General features: G+C 36.1%; 1 protein-coding gene across 1 annotated transcript in view; it reads left to right on the forward strand.

The window, feature by feature from the left end:
* The window catches only part of MSH2 (mutS homolog 2), a 78,465-nt gene that overhangs the window by 48,924 nt on the left and 10,406 nt on the right, over positions 1-19,135 (forward strand). The window contains exons 9-14 of the mRNA XM_007106847.4: positions 7,384-7,507; positions 8,967-9,117; positions 11,511-11,608; positions 14,423-14,668; positions 15,763-15,967; positions 17,207-17,454. Coding sequence (XP_007106909.2) covers positions 7,384-7,507; positions 8,967-9,117; positions 11,511-11,608; positions 14,423-14,668; positions 15,763-15,967; positions 17,207-17,454 — 1,072 coding nt within the window. The remainder of the gene's footprint in view (positions 1-7,383; positions 7,508-8,966; positions 9,118-11,510; positions 11,609-14,422; positions 14,669-15,762; positions 15,968-17,206; positions 17,455-19,135) is intronic.

Here is a 19,135-nt window from a genome sequence, read left to right on the forward strand (position 1 = left end):
CTGACTTACTTCACTCTGTATGACAGACTCTAGGTCCATCCACCTCACTACAAATAACTCAATTTCGTTTCTTTTTATGGCTGAGTAATATTCCATTGTATATATGTGCCACATCTTCTTTATCCATTCATCTGTTGATGGTCACTTAGGTTGCTTCCATGTCCTGGCTATAGTAAATAGAGCTGCAACGGGTTTTCTCTAGTTGTGGCGAGCGGGGGCTACTCTTCGTTGTGGTGCATGGGCTTCTTATTGCTGTGGCTTCTCTTGTTGTGGAGCATGGGCTCTAGGCACGTGGGCTTCAGTAGTTGCAGCACGCGGGCTCAGTAGTTGTGGCTCGCAGGCTCTACAGCGCGGGCTCAGTAGTTGTGGCGCACGGGCTTAGTTGCTCCGCGGCATGTGGGATCTTCCCGGACCAGGGCTCAAACCCATGTCCCTTGCATTGGTAGGCGGATTCTTAACCACTGCGCCACCAGGGAAGTCCCTGTTGATCATTTTATATCTTTGGAGAAATGTCTCTTCAGATCCTTTGCTCATTTTTAGATTGTGTTGTCTTTCTGTTGTTGAGTTGTAAGTGTTCTATTTATATTCTGAATATATTTCTAGTAGATACATATTTCTGAGTTTTCCAATTGCTATAAGTTGCTCATAGTGATTGCTTATTATTTTTAAAAGGACTGCTGTATTTGCAGATAGATTTCCTGTTTATTTTTAATATAATTTGTTTGTGCCTCCCTTGACACTTCTTCCTTTCCATAGTTCGTCTGTTTTTTAGAGAATCAACTTGTCTAAATTGACCTTTAAAATCCTCTTTTGTATCTTTGGGGTTTTTTTTTTCCATTAATTTCCATTCCTACATATATATTTCATCTATTTTTGGTCTCTTTTCAGCCTCTTTAGTTGAGCATTCACTATTTTTCCAGCCTTTTAATTTTTAGTAAGCACTTAAGATTATACTTTTCTTTCAATGTGTTGCTTTAGCCGACTGAATCCTATACGTTTTGAGAGGTACAATTTCTTACTTAGTTTTAAGTCCTTTATTCCATTATCATTTATTCGTTCTTTGGTTTGTCATTTGTTTAGAGGTAAGTTTTTGTTTAGAAGTAAGTTTTTAAATTTCCAAGCTTGGTATGTGTCAGTTTCGTAAAAGTTCTCCATGTGTTTGTGATTATGAGTGCTCCCTAATTTTGGTTGCAGAGTTCTCCATATGTCCATTAGATAAAGCTTTAGTTGTTTTGTTCACATTGTCTGGATACTTGCTAATTTTAATCTGCTGAGTTACTGAGAGAAATGTGGATGTCTTCATAAATTCAGTGCATTTTTGCTTCATATGTTTTCAAGGCACAGAGCTGTCATTTTTTGTGTGTGTGCGGGCAATTGAACCTTTATCATTCTTAGGGATATTTAAATAATAGTAATGCTATTATTATGTAATGCTTTTGCCTCAGATTTATTTTGTCTGATAATAAGAAAGCAGTGCCAGAGTCCTTCTTTTTTGTTTTTTACATGGTATATCTTTTCCCATCCTTTGTGAGTCTTTTTGGTTTAGGTAAAACTTATAACTGGATTTTATTTATTTTAAAATTTAATTTGAGGGCTTCCCTGGTGGCACAGTGGTTGAGAATCCACCTGCCAATGCCGGGGACATGGGTTAGAGCCCTGGTCCGGGAGGATCCCACGTGCCACGGAGCAACTAAGCCCGTGTGCCACGCCTGCTGAGCCTGCACTCTAGAGCCCACGAGCCACAACTACTGAGCCCGCGTGCCACAACTACTGAAGCCTGCATGCTGCAACAAGAGGGACCACCGTGGTGAGATGCCTTTGCACCTCAGCAAGGAGTAGCCCCCACTCGCCGCAACTGGAGGGGGCCCGCAACAGCAACGAAAACCCAACACAGCCAAAAATAAATAAATAAAATAAATAAATTTTTTAAAAATTAAAGAAAATTTTAATCTGATAGAGACTTCTCTGGTGGTGCAGTGGTTAAGAATCTGCCTGGTAGTGGGTTCAATCCCTGGTGTGGGAAGATCCCACATGCCGTGGAGTAACTAGGCCCATGAGCCACAACTGCTGAAGCCCACATGCCTGGAGCCTGTGTTCTGCAACAAGAGAAGCCAGCGCAGCGAGAAGCCTGTGCACTGCGTTGAAGAGTGGCCCGGCTCGCTGCAACTAGAGAAAGCCTGCGCGCAGCAACAAAGACCCAAAGCAGCCCCAAAAAAAAAAAAAAAAAAAGTAATTTGATAATCTCTTTTTTTTAAAGTGACAATTTGGATTTATTTCTACCAAATTATTTTGTGATTCTTATCGTTCCTGGTTCCCCTTACCTGTTCTTTCTTAATTTTATGTTGATTGGGTTTTAAAAATTCCCATTTTCCCTCTTCTTATGCTCCTCGTCTATCCTATCACACATGCACTGGTTTGAAGTTCTTCACAAAATTTTTTAAAAAATGTGTATACATAACTCATCAAAGTCAAAAACGTTATCAGCATCTTCTTCTCCCCCAGAATACTAGGACCTTAGAATACCTTAGATCAGATTATATTTCTTCATTACTGGCTGATATTTTAGTTCTATCTTTTATACCCCTCAGATTTCTCTATAGTCAGTGTTAAGATTTGCCTGTATGCTTACCATTTTCTTTGCTGTTCATTTCTTCTTCTTGGATATTCTTTAGGAGTTCCTTTATTGGTGGCGGGGGGGAGTCTGTTAGTCAGATTTTGTTTGTTGGAAAATTTCTGTATTTCATCCTTGTTCTTTTTTTTATTGGGGTATAGTTGTTTTTACAATGTTTTGTTAGTTTCTGCTGTACAGTGGAGTGAAGTAGAATTCCCTGTGCTATACAGCAGGTTCTTATTAGCTATCTATTTTATACATATTAGTGTATATATGTCAATCCCAATCTCCCAATTCATCCCACCCCCGAACCCCTGCTTTCCCCCACTTCGTGTCACCCTTGTTCTTGAAGGATATTTTATCTGAGTGTACAATTCCACATTGACAGCCACTTTTCCTTAGTACCTGTAAGATTGTGTTGCATTGTCTGTTGGCTTGCACTATTATTGTTTACAAGTTTTGATCCCAGATATCGGTTCCTTTTACTACACTGGGTCCAAAAGTGGATTTCTTTTTTATTGTTTCTATTTGGATTTGCTGTGTTTTCTTAATCAGAGAATTCATGTCTTTTATCAGTTCTGGAAAATTATTAGTCATTATCTCTTTGACTATTGTGTTTCTTTACTCTTTTTCTAAAGCTATGATTAGACATGTGTTAGACTTTTGCATTCTTTTTCTGCCATGTGTCTGTGCTTCTCTCTTTGTGATTATTTCAGATGGTCTAATTCTTCAGCTCTAATATGTTGTTTAACAATCCCATTGGGTTTTTAAAAAAATAAATTTATTTATTTTATTTATATTTATTTTGGGCTGTGTTGGGTCTTCGTTGCTGCGCGCGGACTTTCTGTAGTTGTGGCGAGCAGGGACTACTCTTCGTTGCGGTGCACAGGCTCCTCATTGTGGTGGCTTCTCTTGTTGCAGAGCACGGGCTGTAGGCGGTTGGGCTTCAGTAGTTGTGGCACATGGGCTCAGTAGTTGTGGTGCAGGCTCTAGAGCACAGGCTCAGTAGTTGTGGCGCACAGGCTTAGTTGCTCCATGGCATGTGGGATGTTCCTGGGCCAGGGCTCGAACCCATGTCCCCTGCATGGGCAGGCAGATTCTTAACCACTGCCCCACCAAGGAAGCCCGGGTTTTGTTTTTTTTTTTAATGATTATATTTTTCATTTATAGAAGTTGTTTGGTTCATTTCTAAGTCTGCTTAGTCTTTTTTTTTTTTTTTAAGTAGTATCTTGTTCTTTGCTCATGTGTTCCATTCCCATTCTTAATATTCCATCTCTAAAATTTCTTGGATTTAAATCTGCTCCTTGTCTTCTTTCTGCTGAGTCTTACCGTTTATTTTTTTTTTACTCTCTTACTCGTGGTGGCTTGTTTCCTTGTCTGTTATGTATGTTTAGATTATGAATTCTCGTTTATCTGGGTTCCTTCTGTGCAAATCATACAGGCAAATCATATATCCTCTCAGATAAAATTTGCTTTTGCTTTTGCCTTATACCCTACAAATGTAATTAACCCAGTAACACATTTAAGTTAATTTCTCAGCCTGTAGCTTTCTACATTTGTTAGGGCAAAGATTTAACTGTTGAAAAAGAAACCTCAAATAAATAAATAACAGTGGCTTAAACAGGAATAGGGGTTTCATTTTCTATCACAACAGTGTGGGCATAGCAGCACAGGGCTGGCAGGGCAGCCCCACTGTCTCTGCACCCTGTCTCCTCCTTTACTTCTCTAGCATCCTTAGGGTGTTGCCTTCATCTTCAAGGTCCAGGATGGCTTACTACCTTATCTTTATTCCAGCCAATGGGAGAGGCTAAAGGGGAAGAGGAGGACACATTCTGGCAATGGTACACATCATTCCTGCTCACATTCTGTTGGTCAGAATTTAGTTACCTGCCCACACCAGTTGCAAGCGAAGCTGGAAAATGTAGTCTTTGTTCTTAGTATTTACGTGTCTCATGAAAAATTGTCAGTTCTGTCACTGTAGAAGGAGGGGATAATAGAAATGGCCACACCCAGCAGCCTTTTTCACTGCTAAGACATACAGCAGACATTTGAAATCCCAACCCCAGTGAAGGCAGGCTTTTATTTATTTATTTAAAATTAATTTTTATTGGAGTATAGTTGATTTCCAGTGTTGTTTTAGTCTCTGCTGTACAGCAGAGTGAATCAGTTATACATATACATATATCCACTCTTTGTTAGATTCTTTTCCCATATAGGTCATTACAGAGTACTGAGTAGAGTTTCCTGTGCTAGACAGTAGGTTCTTATTAGTTATCTATTTTATAAATAGTAAAGGCTGGCTTTTAGTCACACATTGTCAGAGAGGAGATTCTGCCCCGGCCTTCCCTTTTCCAGGGGCCCAAGCTGATAGAGGCAGGTTTCCCTAATTGTTACCATATCTCATGAGGTAGGTTTTTAACATGGTCCCCCGGCCTTGCTCTATGCTGAGGACTCTCCACTTTGCAGGAGCTCAGACATAGTTTGCCCTAACTCAACTATACATTTATTTGAAAAAGTGCTTATAATATTTTATCTAGTATTTCTAGGATAGTGGAGTTTTTGCTTTTGTTTTTGAAGATTTCTAGTATCTTCCGTACTTATTTTCTCCTCTCTAATTACTTTAATCTCTTTCATGTGAATTCTTTCTGATTATATCAAGTCTTTTCTCCTATGTCAGTACAGGTAATTTGATTCAACAGTATCTCTCCTCTTCTTTGTTATGTTGTATTTATTTGTATTTTAATGATATTGCTAGGATCTAACTTCCCTTCCTTATTCTTTTTATCTTGTTTCTTGATTTCATTTTCCCGTTTTGTGGAGTTCTAAGCCTGGGTTTATTTTGTTCCCTTTCCTTTGTGTAGTCTGGTGTAATGGGTGTGTTTCTGGAGCTAGGTGGGTGATAGTCTGAAAGACAACTCGTAGAGGTCATTATGTCGTGTTTGTTAGAATACCTCAGTTCTAGGTTAGAACACTTAGTTGGGTGGCATATCTTCTTATCCATTGTTTGGGAGGAGTAAGGCATTACTGAAGGATACTCCATTTGGTGTGTGGCCTAAGAGTGTTTACTAAGTTAGAGCTCAGCCATCACTTTCCCTTGCTTCACTGGGGTCTCTCAGCATTTTCAGAATAGTATTCCCCCATCTGCGGAAGGAAGATGTAAGGGCACCCCTCAACTTTCTACTCTCCAGGTTGGGATTATTAGTGAGATTTCTTAGGGTTTTGTTGACTCACCAGAGGATTTCTGGAAGGTGGGAGTGAGGATGGGAACTAAGCCTGGCTCAGCCTCACTTCTCTTTAAGTTTCATTGGAAGAAGGCAGTTCTGTAACACTGTCAATCCACCATTGTAGCATTATTTTTTTCCTTGGATTATCATAAATCTTGGTCCTTGTTTCTAGATCATCTTCATTGTTTATTTAAATGACTGTATAATATTCTAGTGATGTATGATTGTGCAAATATTGTGATGTTCTGTTATTTCCAGGTCTTGTTGTAACAGATAAATCTGTAGAGATTTTATTCATCCCTGCGTTGTTTGCTTCTGTTGCATATTTCCTTAGATTGGATTCCCAGGAGTAGAATTGCTATGTCAGAGTATAACAGATATCTCTGAGTCTTGTCTCATACTGCTTTTTCTTTTTTAAAGGTTATAACAACTTAGATTCTCACCAGAAATGAATGAGTATACTAATTTTACTATAGCCTCATTAGTATTTGGTGATAGGTTTTTTTTTCCTTAAAAAAAATAGCTATAGAATAATATCTTAAGGTTGCTTAAATATTCATGTGTTTTATTATTATGGAGCTTTAGCAGTTTTCTGTGGCTTTAGTTTACTACTTATTTTCTCATCTGTGAGTTGTGTGTTTTTATGCCTGCCCATTTAATGACTTGATGTTTTTCTCATACATGCAAACAAGTGCCGTTTTATGAAAGAAAATGTCAACCTTTACATTTTTATATTTTGCAAAGCTATTTTTACAAATCTTTTGCCTTTTAAAAAATTAGGTTTATTTGAAATTTTAAATTTTAGTATATTATATAATTAAATCTTTTGTTGGTTTAAATTGAGAAAGTTATTTGATAAACGTTTTATTCTCTTTTTTGCTAGCTTTCTGTATTGTGATTTTATTTCCTTATTGTGGTGTTCAATTTTGGTACGTGAAGAAGGTGTGCTCTGATTAAGTGGATAGTAATTGAGAGGAATTTATATCAATCTCACTTACTGAATTTTTAAAAATCTTGTTTTAGAAAACTGACTCATATTTTTACATAAAATTAGGTCTTTTCAATAGTTCTTAATGTCTATAAGGATAGGATTCATTCTTTTTAAAAAAATATTCTCTCATAATTTTGTCTGTTCAAGTTTTAGTCGTTTTGTTTCAAAAAGGGATTTCAAGAGCTAACTTTTCGAGCTTCCTAAGATGGATCCTTGATTTGGGCAAAAACTACACATTCTGTTACAGTCTTTAAACATTGCTTAGGGAAAAATATTTAAAAAAATAATGAATACTGTTAGGGACAAAATTATCATTAACACTATGTTTCATATGAATAATTTTTCTGTATCTAGAGATATAAGCTCCTAATAAACAGAACTCTTTATACCTGTTAATATATAGAAACTCCTTATAGTTGTGACTGAGTAACTTATGGATAGTGAATCATTTAACTCAAAGCATTAGTGAATTTTAAATTAAATGAGCAAAATACTTTAATGACTTCCATCTTTACCCATCATTGATAAAATTTAGCTACTCTTTGTTCTGTCTCTAGGTGGAAAACCATGAATTCCTTGTAAAACCTTCATTTGATCCTAACTTGAGTGAATTAAGAGAAATAATGGATGACTTAGAAAAGAAGATTCAGTCAACATTAATAAGTGCAGCTAGAGATCTAGGTAAGAATGGGTTCTTGGAGGTTTGAATAATTCTTTTGTCTACATAGTATCCACACTGGAGCCAGAATTGCTTTCCTAGAAGACACAATTGATCATGCCACTTCCTTGTTTAAAGTGCCAGCCCCCTTTTCTACTGAATAAAATTACAGTCACATAAAGTTTACATACAGGGTTCTTTACATCTGGAGCCTGGCCTCCCCTTCAAATTCTTCTCTTACTAATTTCCCTAATCCCAGGATGACCCCACGTTCCTGCCAGACAAATCACCCTACATGCCCTTGCATCACGTCTTTTAAATAAGACCTGTTTTAAATGTCACCTCCTCTATAAGCCTAATTCTACTAGGAATAGTTCTTTGATTTGGCTTTGGAGTTCACAAGCACTTAATTAATATCAACTTAAAAAAATTATGAGATTTAAATTCCCTAGATTATCAGTTCCCTAATTAGTCTCACACTGTTTTGTTCTCTTTTGCTCTGAATTTATAAACCTCTTTGTTCTGAGCATCTCTCACATGTATGGTGAACAAATAAATCTTAGCATATTAGAAGACCCCTCAGAGCAGTAATACTCTTGTATATGCCCATACCAACATATATAAAAATTTTTACAAATAGTTTCCTTGGAGAGTCCTTACATGAACTACATCCTCGATTTAAGAATCTTTGCCTTGAAGGATATTGAAATTTACCGTCCTCATTTCATAGATCTCTCCATGTTCTCTCTCTGTCTCTTTCCTCCCTGGTCAAGTGAGGTCTGTCTTTAGTTGTTTGCTGCTTCTAACATTCCATAGTCATGCTTTAGCAAATAAGTTTGTAGATACTATCTCTCTCTTCTGGTTTGAGGTCTGAAGATCACAATGATGAATGAGATTATGAGGACAGGACGAACATAAAAACTCAAAAATCTTAGGTGCATAAAGTCTAGCTGATTGATCACTGCTTGTTTCGTGAAGCTTCCTACACTTAACATGAAGTGTATGTCCTAGTTTTTCTAGGGCTTCATTGTCAGAGTCTCAAGTTTTTGTTTGGAAAGTATATTTGTTTTCTTTAATTATACTCTATATTAGTTCCAGAGAAATGCTTTGGTTAACTAAAGAACCCTCAGCAGAACTCCTCAAGGACAATGACCACTTCTTATCTACCCTCATGCCCACAGCATCTTAGAACAGTGTGTGCTACCCACTGCTGGTGCTCTGCAGCCTTGGTTGGGTTTACCTAGAAAGGCCTCCACATCAGAAACTAACATTAATAAGGGGATTTAAGTATTTTCATGTAGTTTTTTGAGTGAAGTAGGATGTGCATCTTTCCCAGTTGGATAATATTAATTATTTCCAGTATGCTGTCATGTAATAAAAGTGTATTTTTCACTATTTAGATTTAAGTATTTTAAACACTTAACATTGAAAATGGCTGTAGGTATCTATGACATACTTTTTCTTTTTTTCCTGATCATGAAGGCTTGGATCCTGGCAAACAGATTAAACTGGATTCCAGCACACAATTTGGATATTATTTTCGTGTAACATGCAAGGAAGAAAAAGTCCTTCGTAATAATAAAAATTTCAGTACAGTAGATATCCAGAAGAATGGTGTTAAATTTACCAACAGGTTTGTAAGCCTATGTTAAATTAAGTCTTTACTAGTCCCATAAAACTATTCTCTGATGAAATGTGAATGTTCTATGATGAGGAAGTTTTACCATATTTATTGTTAATTGATATAAGGCATAAGATAAGACTGAAGCTTTTTTTCCCTTACAAGAGGTTGGTCAGATATCCCAACACCACTTGTTAAATAATTCATTTTTTCCTCATTGACTGAAATGGCACTTTGGGTCTATTTTTAAGATTATTCTTTCATGTATGTCTTTTACCATCCTTTTATCAGTATGAAATACATTGTATTACATTTATTTTATGTTTCCATATTTATTAGAGTTAGTTCCCCTTCATATCTCTGTTAGTTATTTTCACATTTATTTTTTCTAAGAAAACTTTGTTATCCTTGATCAATTAAATTCTTCTGGTATATCAGTTGGATGTATCATTTAGTTTAGGGAGATGTCTACCAGCCTTAATAAGGCCATTCATTAGACTACAGCTTTAAAAAAAAAAAAAAAATGTGTTCCATGTTGTAAAAAATCTTACCAGTTTTTTTCTGCGTTTTCTCTTGCTGATGTTAGGAAGTTCCTGAGGCAGATTATTCATGGGTGAAAAAAGAATTATTTAAAAATAAATCTTCTGTGACTGTTAGAGTGAGGGCATTTATCCTTTCTCTTCTGTATTGTTCTAGAACTTATGGCCAGCCTTACTCCCACCCTCCTGAATGTTCTTAGTATTTACAGCTAACTTTTGTATATATGATCCTCTTTTATCCATTTATTTAGTAAGTGTTTTGAGTGTCTGTTATATGCAGACATTATTCTAGGTGTTCAGACAACCTAGTAATGAAAACTGTCGGTCTGTTTGTTTCTCATAACAACTCTCTGAGATAAATAGGACAGGTTACAGTTCTCTCACTTTTTAGATGGAGAAACTGAAACTCCAATCTCCCAGGATTGGACAGCTAGTAACAATAGGTACTCAAACCTGGATTTTCTGTTGCCAAATTTATTAGTTGCTGTTTCTCGATCACACTATATCCCTGATTCAAGAAATTTATATATGTTATAACTAACCAATGGGTGACTGGAAGATGATTATAACACCTCAAAAGTTCTGTCTTATCTAAGCCAAAATATATATAGAGGTTGAACTGACCACAGTGGTTCCAAAAGTTGTGAAAAATTCATTCGTTCATTCATTCATTATTGCTTGTTGTCAACAGATTGCTTGCTGTGGATCTGACTCTGAGTTCATATAATTGTCCTTCTTAAAAACCTCCAGAGTCTGTCATCCAGAAAAAGTTTAAATCTTTATTATAACCTGTACAATCTGATTCCTGCCCACCTCTTCTTTTCTCTCTGTCAGCTCTTCCCGTCACACAGCAGTCTCACTTTTATAATGTCTTTGCTTCTTTCTTTTCTTCCTTTAATTCTTTCCAGTTGCCTGTTTCATAGTCTTTTTGTGCCAATGTACTGTTCTTGAGCTGTATATGCATGTTATGGCATTGGCTCGTTCCATCATGTTCACAATTATTGCCTTGATTGACTAATACCCTCCTCCTTCTGATAAGTACTCCCTCATCTTGTCTTTTTGTTTTTAATTTCATTCCCTTTCTTTGATACCAGTGAATATTTTTTCTCTATTCTCATCTTCAGCAATTTTTATTTCAACCTTTAATTTTCATTTACTCTTCAAATTGCTCAGTAAGATTGTTTTCAAAACCTTTACCTTACTTCGACAACTTTCAGTATCAAAGACCGTTTCCTGCAGTAATGGGAGAAACTGTGTGTGGGGGTGTGTGTGTTATTTATTTTTTAATCGAAGTATAGCTGATTTACAATATTATATTCGTTTCAGGAATACAGCATAGTGATTCAGTATTTTTATAGTTTATACTCCATTAAAAGTTATTATGAGATAATGGCTATAATTCCCTGTGCTGTACAATATATCCTTGTTGCCTTATCTATTTTATACATAGTAGTTTCTATCTCTTAATCCTATACCCCTAATTTCCCCCTCTCCTCACTGGTAACCACTAGTTTGTTTTCTATATCTGTGTCTGTTTCTGTTTTGCTGTATACATTCATTTGTTTTATTTTTTAGGTTCCATTTAAATATTTTAGAAAAGGTCACAGATCAGAATTTTACTCAAGGGAATAATTGTTATAGCAAGAATACTATTGGTGCCAATGGGCCATTCCAAACAGCATAAATGTTAATACACTGAATTCCAGCCACATCCGCCCCTAACGAGTTGCCCATTTTCTACTGATATTTTGATTTTAATTGTTTTGATGCTTTATAGGATAATACTCTGTATATATTTTATATAGTGCACGTTGCTTCCAGTAGATGTTTTAATATTTTTAATAATACCATTATCTTGATTTGCAGTAAATTGGCTTCTCTCAATGAAGAGTATACCAAAAATAAAACGGAATATGAGGAAGCCCAGGATGCCATTGTTAAGGAAATTGTCAATATTTCTTCAGGTAAATTTAATAGAACAAATACATGAAATGTTGAAGGTTTGTGGCAACCCTACCTTGTCAAATGATGGTTAGCATTTGTTAGCAAGAAAGTATTTTTTAATTTAAGGTATATACATTTTTTGTTATTGCACACTTACAGACTACAGTATAGTGTAAACGTAACTTTTATGTGCACTGTGAAACCAGAACATTTGTGTGTTGCTGTATTGTGATAGTCCCTTTATTGCGGTGGTCTGGAACTGAACCTGCAATATCTCCAAGGTATACCGGTAGTAGTCTTGAAAAAAATGTTTAACCTGAATAGTAACAAGAAGAAAAAAAATTGGATAAATTTAGATTGTGGAACATACTTTTTAAGGCCTGCACTCTTTAAAAATGTCAGTGTCTTAGAAGCAAAGAAGGAATGGGCAGGTTCTGTTCCAGATTAAAGGATACTTAAAGTGACAGAACAGTCAAAGGCAGAGGATGATCCTTGATTGGATCCAGTGCTAGGGGTTGGAATTGGGGACTAGCTATAAAGGACACTATTGGGACAAATTGGCAAAGTTTAATATGAGATAATATGATACTGGTGTCACATTTCTTGGGTGTGTATAGTGATTAAGTAGGAAGATGTCCTTGTTCTCAGGTTATGTGTGCTGGATTATTTAGGGGTAGTAAGTCATTTAAAAAATACAAGCATGTATAATTCTATAAATTGTTTTACTATTATGAATTTTTATAGTAAATCAGGAAGAAACATAAAACTTTTAAAGGGTTTTAGTATACTTTATATATTTGTGTTGAGATGAATGAGATTCGTAAAGATTACATTTTTGCTTGGTGGTATCAGATTGCTGTAGCATGGTAATCTTCTAGTTGAATTATGTTCCTAGCCTAGATTGCATTTGTAAGGACCCTAAAAAACACTACATATATTCAAACTGGGAGTCTTCCCCCAAAATAATATTAACTAATATTCATTAAATACCTAGTAGGTTAGATTTTAACATTTAAATCGAAGGTTTTGTATTTGGAGTCACCTTGAATTTAAATGAAACCTCTTCTTGGTCTAATATACACATTATAAACTGTCTTTATTAAAAATGTAATAGATCATTTTTGTAATTTATCTTGCTCTTAAACCAGAAAAGGTGATGCTGTGAAGAGCCAGGTGTTGTGAGATACCAAATATAGACTCTTGATTAAGAGGCTTTTGTTTTTCTTTTATTATAAACCTATTCTTGTTGGTATGTTAGAAATTTTATGAGTTAAAGTAATTATGTAAGTACTCCACTAATATTTAAGTAATTCTCACAGGTTCCTATTGCTATATGGTAGGGTAGTATGATGAACTCTCCCTCTCCCCCCCCTTTTTTTAATATGTTAGGTAAAACAGGAATAAATTTAAAAGTGGTGAAACAGTAAGAATTATTTGTTTTTGGCCATTCATAAGTTAATTTTTATTTTCAAAAAATATTTTATCACTTTTATGGGGAACAAGGGGATCAGAGATGAGTCAGATTTTCTGCCATTTGATTAAACTCCATAATGTTGTATTTTTCTAAAATTAAACGGTGTTCTCTTGATTGTCTTTTGAAGCTTTTGACACATCGATGTCCATGTGATACTTCCGTGTGACCCATGTGTCTGTTACACCAGCCCCTCCAACCTATTAAAATTTTAGAATCTATTCTGAAAATTTTGACCATTTTTATTGCCTAATCATGCTTTGCCTAGCATGTGTCAGGGACTGTTTAATGTATGTAATAGCTTTTAGTTTTACTGCTCTAGCGGAGTGGAATCTTGTTGAAAGTGTTTTAAGAGGCAATTATGGAACTAAATTTATGCTAAAATTTAACTGCATGGGGAAAAAAACCTCAAGTAACAATCTTGACAGTCACATTATATCTTATTACCTTGTGTTTGCAGGTTTCTTAGGATAATTGTGAAATGCCATCCTGGTTTCAGACTCTTAAAATTTAGAAATGTGCCTCACATATCACAGCACCCTGCTTTTCTTACCTTATCAATATATCATGAAAGCTTTTTCTTGTTAATTTTTTTTTTAACCTCATTTCCTTATATAAACAACTATGCACTCTTTTTTTTTTTTGAGAACAGGCCATTTATTTTGTAGAACATTTCTCAGTTTGAGTTTGTCTGATGTTTCCTCATGATTGTTTTCAGGTGATACGGTTTTGTCTGGAATACGCAGATGTTACCGTTGTCTGTGGATTCGTATTAAGGGGCACATGATGTCTTTTGCCGTATCATTGGTGATGTTAACTTTTGCTGCGTGCGGGTTTCTCTAGTTGCCACGAGCTGGGGGCTACTCTTCGTTGCAGTGTGCAGCCTTCTCGTTGCGGTGGCTTCTCTTGTTGCGGAGCACGGGCTCTAGGCACGCCGCCTTCAGTAGTTGTGGAGCATGGGCTTAGTTGCTCTGCGGCATGTGGGATCTTCCTGGACGAGGGATTGAACGGCGTCCCCAGCGTTGGCAGGCGGCTTCTTAACCACTGCACCACCAGGGAAGTCCAAGCAGCTATGAACTTTTATATTTTAATGGATCTTGGTAAGGGAGGGCATCATACTCTCTTTTTGAAATCTGTTCATAGTAAGGGAAAATGTGACAACACATTTTAACCTCATGTTAAGTTTTAGGTGTTCCTTTCATGTTTAGTTATGGCAAACCTCTTGTTAGTTTTTTAAAATTATATAACTTAGGAAATGGTTTTTGAATTCCCAAATGGAGGAGGTTTGAATTTATTCTTACAGCTGCTTATATGTATTTTTTCTTATCCAATATTCCTGTGTACCTTTTCTGTTTTTATATAGGCTATGTAGAACCGATGCAGACACTAAATGATGTGTTAGCTCAGCTAGATGCTGTTGTCAGCTTTGCTCATGTGTCCAATGGAGCACCTGTTCCATATGTACGGCCGGTCATTTTGGAAAAAGGACAAGGGAGAATTATACTGAAAGCATCCAGACATGCATGTGTGGAAGTTCAAGATGAAGTTGCATTTATTCCTAATGATGTTCACTTTGAAAAAGATAAACAGATGTTCCACATCATTACTGGTAAAAAAAAACCTAGTTTATGGGCTTTTTGCGGGTAATGTTTCCCATTTATTATGTTGGAGTGGAAATATATTTTAAGTTGATGAAGAAAATCCTAGTCCTCGATGTTAGAAAAAGAACGTTGTTCATTCTAGTTTGTAGTATATTAATAATATATGAATGAATGAATGAATGAATATATGTGGACAGAATGAAACTTCTGTTCCAGGGGTTCAGTGCATTTAAAAATGAACATCTCTTCATCCTCCAAGCTTACCTTTGGGCCAAACCTTTCAATAGTGAGGTCATTGAAAGTCAAGCAGAATTAGGTGCTGGAATGACCTCAGCTTAGGGTAGCAATTCTTTAAAAGACATGATACTATATTCATGTGAAACTCGAAAAAAGTAGACTCGTGTATAGACTAAGGTAGCTTGTCTCAAACTAAAGGGTTTTGAGAGATCTTAACGAGATTCTAGAAAATAAAAGTGTTAGGGTGCAGGGGTGATAGGAGTCTTTGGGCAAATGTGTTTGGGAAACGGTCAATGATTGTATTTTATTTTCCCAAATGGATTTTCAAGTTGTTCATATAATCTAACACCATTAATTGGTAAATTGCACATTTTCCAAAAGTAGAGTCATGTCTTTGGGTTTTAGTGTGGAATTTACTTGATTTGAAGGATTTGATCGTACTGATTCATTCTCTGATAGATGCATTTATTAATGAATTATAGTGTTAGTTAAGTAATCAGTTAGGCCTGTACTGCTTTTCTGAATGTCATAAAATTATCCTGCAGGCAGCTTTGTGAGCTGTGGGGAAGTGGTCTGTATATTCTTTCTAGACCATAGTCAAATTATAGGTAAGATATATTTTTCGTGGGTCCTCGTGAAGAAGGGCACAGCATAGGTTTGTCTGAAGAGAAAATAGCATTGTTTCAGGGACTAGTATAAGGCAGGAACTTTGTTCATGCCTTTGGGCAGCCTGTGGTCAGCTTCTTGTATGTCATATCACATGACCTAGGTAATTAGTCACCAATGTGCAATTTAGGAGTAATATTCAATTTATTAGTAGCAAAAATAAGTTAATAATCTTGCTTGTTGATATAATGTTTTGTAGGTCCCAACATGGGAGGTAAATCAACATATATTCGCCAGACTGGGGTGGTAGTTCTCATGGCCCAGATTGGGTGTTTTGTGCCATGTGAGTCAGCAGAAGTGTCCATCGTGGACTGCATCTTGGCCCGGGTAGGGGCTGGTGACAGTCAGTTGAAAGGAGTCTCCACATTCATGGCCGAAATGTTAGAAACTGCTTCTATTCTCAGGTGAGTTCATTTCCCAGTCTCCTGAAAATGGAAATGGATGTCTCTGTCCTTTGAAAAGTAAATTTGCAGGTTCATCGATAAAACATCTGAGATCTTTTATCTAGTTTCATAGTTTTCCTGTGAGCTTTATGCACTTTATATTATCTTAAAAGGGTGACTGGTGATAGTTGTGGAAAGCTTCTTTGATTTTTAATGTTGTCTTCTTAAGGTTTCTGGTAGTTGTTCACCTTATGAATCTCCCCACTGCCATGCTTTTGCTTACGCTGTTCACACTACCCGGAATGGTCCTTCCCTGCTGTTTACCCAAGTCCTTTCTAATCTTTACAGGCCCGTAATGACAGAAATTCTACTTCTCTGATGACTTTCCTTGTCACATGTGCCTAAGGTCATGGGTGTTTCTTCGAACTCTTTGACATGCCTGTAATTTATTAGCTTTTAATTTTAGAGTTTATGAAATCTCTTGTCTTTATTTCATTTTTAGGAGCTTCTTTGAAGACAGGGAGGCTATGCCTTCTGTTTCTTGGAGTCTTCTAAAGTACTTTGCATATAGTAGATCCTTAATAAATTATGCTTTGATTATTGTTTGTGGGGAATTATGAAAGCAATACAGATGTTCAGTAATTAGTCAATAAGTTAATATGCATAACTTAAGAAATTAAAGAAATAAGCAAAAGGTGTCAGTGGCATTTCATGGAGAAAGAAAGAAATGGCCAAGAAGCACATGAAGAACTGTCAAATTCTCTAATTAAAAAAAAAGTTCCCCTCCTTTCATTTGGTTAAAGAGAAAATAAAATGCTAATATCTGGTGTTGGTAGGGCTGCGGCAGGCACACAGATTCTCGTGACCACCAGCCGTGTATGCGAGTGTTCATGTCACCACACCCTTGTCCCATCTTCTTGTGGTATTTTTTTTTTTAATCTTGACTGATTTGGTTGTTAAGAAATGAATGATAGCTGCTTTATTTGGAAATTCTTAGATTACAGCTAATGAGATTGGTAATTTAAAAAATATTTATTCACCATTTGTTTCCTCTTATGTCAGTTGTTTGTTCATGTCCATGCCCATTTTCTTACTGAAGTTTTTAGTGCTTTTCATTGACCTTATTGAATTTTTGTATATATTAAGATAATTAATCTGTTACATTTGTGGCACATCTTTCCCATTGTGTTGCCTTAATTTTGTTGTTTGCATTACCACATGCTATATCATGGGAAATTTTCATGTAATTATGTGTTTCAGGTCTGCAACCAAAGATTCTTTAATAATCATAGATGAATTGGGAAGAGGAACCTCTACCTATGACGGATTTGGGTTAGCATGGGCTATATCAGAGTACATTGCAACAAGGGTCCGTGCTTTTTGCATGTTTGCAACCCATTTTCATGAACTTACTGCCTTGGCCAATCAGATACCAACTGTTAATAATCTACATGTCACAGCACTAACTACTGAAGAGACCTTAACTATGCTTTATCAGGTGAAGAAAGGTGAGTGCATACCACTGGTGTACTGTAAATTTGGTGTTCCTATCCTTGGAATCATTAGTAATTGCCTTATTCTGCATTAGGATGGATTATTGATGTTTTTACAGAACACATTTACCTCTTAATTTACAGTCTGGGGACAGGGACATGGTACGTTATCTATATTTCTATGTGTCATAGTAGAACCACTCATTTTAAAAAGGTCACAGAAAGAATGATCAGCACTTTTGAACATCGTCACAGGGCTTTTGTTCTACCTCCCATGGCGGCATGTTTTCTTGTCAAATTAGCTACTTGATAGTAACAATAAGCTTTGAAGTTCTGAGGCTCTAGCTGTTACTGTTTAATAAACTGTCATAACTATCTGATTATATTTTTAAGAATGTGTTATATAACAGGTTCACTTAAAACTGGGGTTTCCAGAAATCTTGAAATTGTTAGTAGTTACCAGGTAAGGAATGACTTATTTGTTGGCGTTTTATCCTTTGAGAAAAGTTTGTCATTAGTGGACCTGGCAGCTAATCAGATGACTGCGTTGATGAGATTAACATACTGTAAAGTTTTTACTGCTTTAACATTTCACCAATCATCAGAATAGCTTTTTCACATGGCTCTCTGATTTTCCATGAGTGCATTTTTCTGCATCAGTTGGTTGCACGTAAATGAGATTATTTTTGATTCTTTGTTGCTTATGCTTCTTAGGAATCCTTCTGAGTTACTGTTTGCATTGTTGTTGTTGATAGAGACTATAGATACTCTTGGTTGGACATGGCATTTAGCATGAAGTTGAGGTTTTGCTTTTAAAAGGTGTTTTGTGTGATAAAGAAATGGGTTCGAAGTATTAAAAAAGACCAGGTGAAGTTTGGAGAAGATAGGAACAGGTTCCTCCTTCACTGTGGATGTTTCTCAAACACTTGCTTCTATTTTATTTTTGTTTCTCTAAGCTGTGCAAAATATCCAGCTCCAGAATGCATGGGATACATAACTAGGCTAAAGGAAAATTTACAGTTGAGGCAAAAATGGGAGCTCCATGATAACACTGTGAGCAACACTGGTATTTAACATTTGGAAGGAATGTCTTAAGTCAGTTTATTTTCTGCAAATGTGGGTGAAGTTAACATACCTAGTCTAAAAATTTACTAGACTAGATTTGGGTCAAAAATTTCATTGTCATTTGAAATACATTTTGAATTAAATACTCCTCCTACTTAGTGACACTTTACATTTATCTTTTTTTTTCACAGTACTTTAGTTGCTCCCTTATGAAATGAGAAAACCTCAGAGATATTGTGTTGATTAATTTTTCTTCAGATTCAGATATTTGTCTAGGCTTATGAGGACTAGCTGGCAAGGCTTTTCTCTGCTATTTTTATTTTTCCTACTACATTTGTCGAGGATAAAATATAGCACTGTGTGCCAAGGCATAATCACTTTTCACTGGAGGCTTAATTAAAATTTCTTTAAGTTACTCTGAAACATTTGGCTAATGTATTTGAAATAGTACAAAATTAAGTTTCCTGATGACAAAGTGAGAAAGTAAGTTCCATTTGCATAAATTGCTGTCTCTTCCTACCCTGCCCCTCACACGCCTCAAATCTCTTACAGGTGTCTGTGATCAGAGTTTTGGGATTCATGTTGCCGAGCTTGCTAATTTCCCCAGGCATGTAATAGAGTGTGCTAAACA

This window comes from Physeter macrocephalus, chromosome 12 (genome assembly GCF_002837175.3).
Source record: "Physeter macrocephalus isolate SW-GA chromosome 12, ASM283717v5, whole genome shotgun sequence".
Classification (NCBI taxonomy): Eukaryota; Metazoa; Chordata; class Mammalia; order Artiodactyla; family Physeteridae; genus Physeter; species Physeter macrocephalus.